This window comes from Cyprinodon tularosa, unplaced genomic scaffold, assembly GCF_016077235.1.
Source record: "Cyprinodon tularosa strain WSP-4 unplaced genomic scaffold, ASM1607723v1 ctg2, whole genome shotgun sequence".
Lineage (NCBI taxonomy): Eukaryota > Metazoa > Chordata > Actinopteri > Cyprinodontiformes > Cyprinodontidae > Cyprinodon > Cyprinodon tularosa.
In genome coordinates, this window is record NW_024038733.1 from 30319 (window position 1) to 36318 (window position 6000).

Sequence of the window (6000 nt, forward strand, 5' to 3'; positions counted from 1 at the left end):
CCTTTGGATAGAGCAGCTTCCTGGAGGATAGTCTGAGGAAAGTTATCCTTTCAAAATTAAAACTATTTCGTGGCTCTTTGAAAGAGAGAAATAAAACTGAGGTTAATCTGTAAATGCATTTAATTTCAAGGGGATTTTACTTATACATCAGTGAACCTGCAGATGATGATGCTGAGCTACTTGCTACTATATGATGTGATGGTATATAAGGTGGGTATATTAGATGTGATCATTCAAGACAGATCTGATGGCACAGTATCAACATTCCTGTACAAAGCCGTCCCCTAATATGTAGAGCAGATGCATGTTTATGGTGGGTCTGAACTGAAATGTGTAACACAAAACATGATAACTAAGATGTTGGAATATAAAATACTCTCGTTTGAAATATTTTGCATTCTTTTAAAAACATAACAAAGCACTTACAGGGGAGTGACCGTAAGACCTGCTTTCCCACTGGTTGGATGTGAAATTGTACTTGATCAAGTCACCAAGAGCCCTGTTCAGATCAAATCCTGCAAGTAAAAGAGAAAAAAAAATTTAATATAATAGCTACTGATATAAAACAACTATCAGAATCTTCAAGACAATTTCAGTCAGAGACAAGAGATAAAACTGAGTGAAATATAACAGACCTACAAAAATAGAATGTTTAATTCATAATCTGTGCCCCTGAGACTAAAAATGATCAAAGAAAGATAACTTTAAAGTATGTAAATACGAGTGAGTGAAAGCAGAGTTATGCTAAAATTCTATCAATTTATCTCAATGATGTGTTACACCCACCTCCAAACAAATACAGGGCTCCAGTGGAGGACAGGTACACACCAGCAGAACCAGTCCTTGGAGGTGCGTTTGGGTTTCCCTCACTTACACGCCACCATCGTCCTGCTCCGTTATCGTCACGGAGACCAAGCTGACAGCTTTGGCCCAGGAACCCTGGGTTACACTGACAACGTTCTCCTTTCTGACATAAAACAAACATATAAACATTCAAAGTTAGAAACAGAGTGAATTATTTTAGGCTCTGTCAGTAAGATAAAAATAGTTTGCTAAAAGGGGTGATAAAGTCATCATCTTTCCTTTTCTCCTCACCTTGTCACATTGTCCATTCACAGTACAAGCCTGGGAACAAACAGGGGTTGAACAGGATGCTCCTCCCCAACCCTGATGGCAGTGGCACTTGGATGTAGAGGAATCACAGCGACCATGGCCGCTACAGGCTCCAGGGCATACCGAGAAGGTGTATGTTGCATTGAAGCCCAGAAGGTTGTAATTAGCATCACTGAATAGGTGAATCAGCATCTGGATGAAGAAAAATCACCGATGATGTGTACAAGTATCATCTTCTATCTATGCTCTATTTATATATTAATTATGGCTATATAATGAAAATGCATTTCCTTGTTAGCAGTTAAAATGTATTGATGTTAGGTTACCTTCCCAGACTTGGCTTCAATGGGCTCAGGCAAAGAGTTGCCACTCAGACTGGCTAGAAGTGGACTTTGGTAGGAGTCCCCATCGTATACGAATAGGTAGTCATAGGTACACTCTGTGTCCATAAAGGTGAAGTTCAACACAATCCGATGGCTGATGCTTGGAGCTGAAAGATAAACACAAAAAAATTCTGATTAAGATCATAAACTTTCAACCTTTTCAACCACAACTAACCTAAAACTTTAAAAAAGTGCCCCAAATTCCACAGTTTGTTTACCAACTTATTTAGATTAGACCAATGGAAAGCGGAGCATAATTTTCTACTAATAGAAAAATCTGAAACTTCTTGCCTGCCTTTTCATTGCATGTGATCGATTCTCAAATGTATTAAAGTCTAAACCAGGGCTCTGCAGTCTGTGAGAGTGGGACCTTTTTTTTGGACCTTTAATATTGGGTATAAAGAACTTAAGGTCAAATATATTCCTAAATGATAATTATAATGCTTTTAAGTATAGACATAATAAATGGAGACTTTCATAACATTAGTATTTTCCCCATAGAAAAATTGCAACAAATTTCCAAAACCAAATGACATTAAATGTACAATAACATTATATTATGTATATACTGTGTGTAGACATCCTATAAAATAGTTTTTGTCTTCAAAACTTTAAAAGACTCAAATAAAATGTTGGTTATATGTTGTACTGCTGAATGTTGAACCTCTGCCCAAAATGCAACAGCTCTCAAAGGCTCTAACAGATAATCATCCAGGATCAACCTGCCTTAGGAACCACCTTCTCATCCACAGTAAGCACTTTCTCTATCTCTGGCAAAAGAAAAGGGATCCCTACAGCATTAATCTGCCACACATTCCATTGCACATAGGTTTTTACATTTAGACCCTAAAGTGCATCTCTTTGGTCTCATCTGAAAAGATAAGGCAGGTTATTGCTATGACACATTTCAGTATATCAGAGGAAAATGAGGCTGGATACAAGAAGTGGGAGATGTAGAGTCAACAAGTCATCTCTATGCCATGTGTTTGTTCTGCCCAGCCACTGAACCAGGTGAGTTCAATCTACACAATTCAATTCACTGTGCAGATTGGACAGATTGGGCCTCACACCACCACCATGGACTGTTCTCCCTGCAGCCCTCTGGGAACAGGCTTCACAGCATTCAATGCAGGACCAGCAGGTTCCGCAACAGCTTTCCCCCCGTTTTCATAAGACTGTTGAACTGTTGAATGTGATGGTCTTACTTTCTGTTTTACTTTGATCCGTGTGTTTTATTGGTTTATTTCCTACTTTGTGTTTTTAGATTTATTTTAGTTCTCAGTTTTTTTCTGTTGTTGTCCTCTGTCACCCTCTTATGTGTGTTCCTTTCCCCTTGGCTCCCTCGTTGTCTCCACTCACACCTGCCCCTTATCAGCTCGTTAGCCCTGCCTTTGTCTCAGTCAGCTATAGCTATATATATATATATATATATATATATATATATATATATATTCTCCCTCTGCTGTCACTCCTTGTTGGTTCCTCTGTCGTTGCTGGTTTCTCACTGCTGTTTTCTTCCTACCTCGTCTCTCCCTGGCTCCTCGTGTTTGGTTTCCCCTGATGACTCCATGGTTCTGGTTTGCTTTGCATTTTAAGTTGGATTTTTGGATTCCTGCCTTTGTTAAACTGTTTCCTCTGATTAAATCAACAAGAAATCTCCTCAGCCTCTCTGCCTCTGCAGTTGGGTCATCAAACCACAACCAAACCCTGACATTGAAACTCTAATCAAGTCACTCATTGAGACTTTAATTTTCAAATCACTTTAAATAGAACTCAGCTCAGTGTTCTACTGCATTTTGCACCATAATTTATTTTGTACTTCCCTGAATCTTGCATAACAATGCCTTTCACACCATGTCTTTAAACTGGTTTTCCTTTTCTCATACACTTTACATTCTCCTCACTGCTGCACTTTATTAATGGAAATGTTCATTTCACTGCTAAGCTGCTCATTCACTGTGTTGTGAATACACATTGTGTATACAATATGACAAAGTTTAAGTCTATAAAAAAAATAAACACATGGCATAGAGAGATGACTTGTTGACTCCACATCTCCCACCTCTGCTGGATACAAATGCATGCAATTCCTTTTGTATATAATTTTTAAATAAATCTTTAATCCATGTTTCTCTTTTCCTGATATTTACAACCATATACTTTGTTGCACACTATTATGGAGGTCTTCAACAGGGGGTCCGCGATTCCTAGGGTACCCACGGAGGTACTGCAGGGGGGTCACAAAAGTTTTGGTTGATTAACTTTTTTTATATTTTCCCCTGCAATTTTTTCCACTAATTGAAATGTCTTTAAATACACATTAACATGAATTCAACACACTGTAGTAAACAGATAAATGGAGGCAGAAGATGTTTTTCAGTCATCCATGCACACATTCAGCGACACACAGGAGCTCTTTTAAAGCTGGGCACCGTTTGATTCACAACACCTGTCCCATCAACCAGGAATCAGAATCAGAAATACTTTAATAATCCCAGGGCAAAATTACTTCCGTTACATTACTCCATCTATATTAGAGTGACTATAGGACCAGTTTGATATAACAGTTTCTATAATTAGGGGCTCCCCGCTCCATTTCTCCATCAGTTTGGGGGTCCTTGGCCTGGAAAACGTGAAAGACCCCTTCTCTATTACATAAAACTCAATTATACACTGGAGATTTTTGCTGTGACATCACAATATGTTAGAAAGTTCAAGGCCTACACTTCTAATATGAAATAAGAGCTCAGTTTGCATAAACTCTACCTTTGATAAGCCACTCGCAGTTCCCATTGACAGAGTAGTTTCCAGGTCCATCTGTGACATAACCTGGAGGTCCCCTCAGCACCTGCCTGTGGCCCTTGCAGTCCCCTGCCTGGCACACAGGCCACTCAGCTGATAGAAGGACCACCAGAATGAGAATGGAGACAGGGAGAGGGGAGGCCATCTCTGGCACTGCCTGGAAACAGAAAGAAAGGCTGATCAACATGAGTTAGTCATAAGACATTATCAGAACCAAAACACTCATTCATAAACATAAGCCTACGTGTGCTGCAACATTTTCCTGATCAACCGCATGATCCACTATAAAATCTAAAGTGTTGATATCCACAAGATAAAAGAGCTGATTGTAAACAAACATCAAAGTAAAAAACAAATCACATTAAAAACACCTTATACAGTATTTATTGCGCACCTTTGATTTCCCTGCAGAATTTTAAACTGAGTCTTAACTCTGGCATTTACAAAATTACACCCCGAAGGAGAAAATACATATTTGCACTCTAAGTTCAGGATAAATAAAGCATTATAACCTAGCTACATGCTAGCCACAGATGCAACAAGGGCTGTAATTACGAGTACGACCTCAAATCAAAACAAGTAAACAAGCAATAAATGGCTTCTAAAGTGCTTTCACCACACGCGTTTACGTTGAAAAATGAAATAAAATAAAACAGGGGGAATGAGAAATATATATTTCTGAAGTAAGTGCAGTCTGTGCAGAATATCATAACAAAGCTAACAGGAGGGGTTGCTAAGCTAGCTGGCAGAAAACCGTTAACTCGCGGCGGCCATTATGCAGTTTATGACCATTTTTTGTGACCGAACTCACCAAATCCCGTCTCTTTGATCGCATATTAATTTACATTGTCGATGGGTTTGAAAAGGCAAGCAGCCACATGGGACTTCTCCTTCTAGGCGAAACCTCACATCTAGCTTAACTAGCTAGCCGCAGTTGAATGCGATTCAATGCGGATGACAGAGGCAGCAAAAGAGCTCTGCTAAATCCAGATGCGTCAGTGGCTGCAAACCTGCAATCATCCCTCGGTGTAATTAAGCTGTAATGATCTTACATGCTATGATGGAAGGGGTAAATCTGGCGTCTATCGATGGGTGTTCTCAACCAAACACCCGCAATATGCCATCACTTCCGCGACTCTGTGGTTTTAAAGACCCCATCGTCGTTGTTTTGGTATTGATGGCTGGTAGCTGTTACCATAGATCACCAACACAATAGGCTGAGCAGCATGTTGTTGCCAACAGCGCTGCCATCCAGCGGAGATGGAGGACAAAAATCTGGACAGGAACCTTGTTTACTGCAGTGACCTGAATCGAACCGGATTAAGCAACATCAGTTTAGGTTACTTTGTGCCTCGCTGAGGAGAAGGCAGCATTGTTTATATTTGATGACCAGGAAAAAAAAAAAAAAAACTAATTCAAAGAGTTTTATTTTATTTTCATGACTATGAGAATTGAAGATTCACATTGAAGGCATCAAAACTATGAATTAACACGTGGAATTATATACTTTACAAAAAAAAAGTAAGAAACAACTGAAAATATATCTTATATTCTAGGTCGGAGGTCTTCAACAGGGGTCCGCGACCCCTAGGGGTCCATGTAGGTACTGCATGGGGGTCACGAAAGTTTTGGTTGATTAGACTTTTTTTTAGATTAAACCACTAATTGAAATGTCTTCAAATACACATTAACACGAATTTAA

At 39.3% G+C, this 6000-nt stretch overlaps 1 protein-coding gene across 2 annotated transcripts in view; it reads right to left on the minus strand.

Annotated features, from left to right (window-relative positions):
• Positions 1-5621, minus strand: part of megf8 (multiple EGF-like-domains 8) — a 28483-nt gene extending 22862 nt beyond the window's left edge. The window contains exons 1-6 of one of the 2 annotated variants that reach the window (XM_038284275.1): positions 5351-5621; positions 4263-4455; positions 1440-1603; positions 1096-1305; positions 787-967; positions 427-515 (exon numbers count right to left, since the gene is read on the minus strand). In XM_038284275.1, coding sequence (XP_038140203.1) covers positions 427-515; positions 787-967; positions 1096-1305; positions 1440-1603; positions 4263-4443 — 825 coding nt within the window. In that variant the 5' untranslated portion in view covers positions 4444-4455; positions 5351-5621. Of the gene's footprint in view, positions 1-426; positions 516-786; positions 968-1095; positions 1306-1439; positions 1604-4262; positions 4456-5109 lie in introns of both variants that reach the window. The other variant, XM_038284274.1, reaches the window with a different exon arrangement.
• Between the last annotated feature and the right edge of the window lie 379 nt (positions 5622-6000).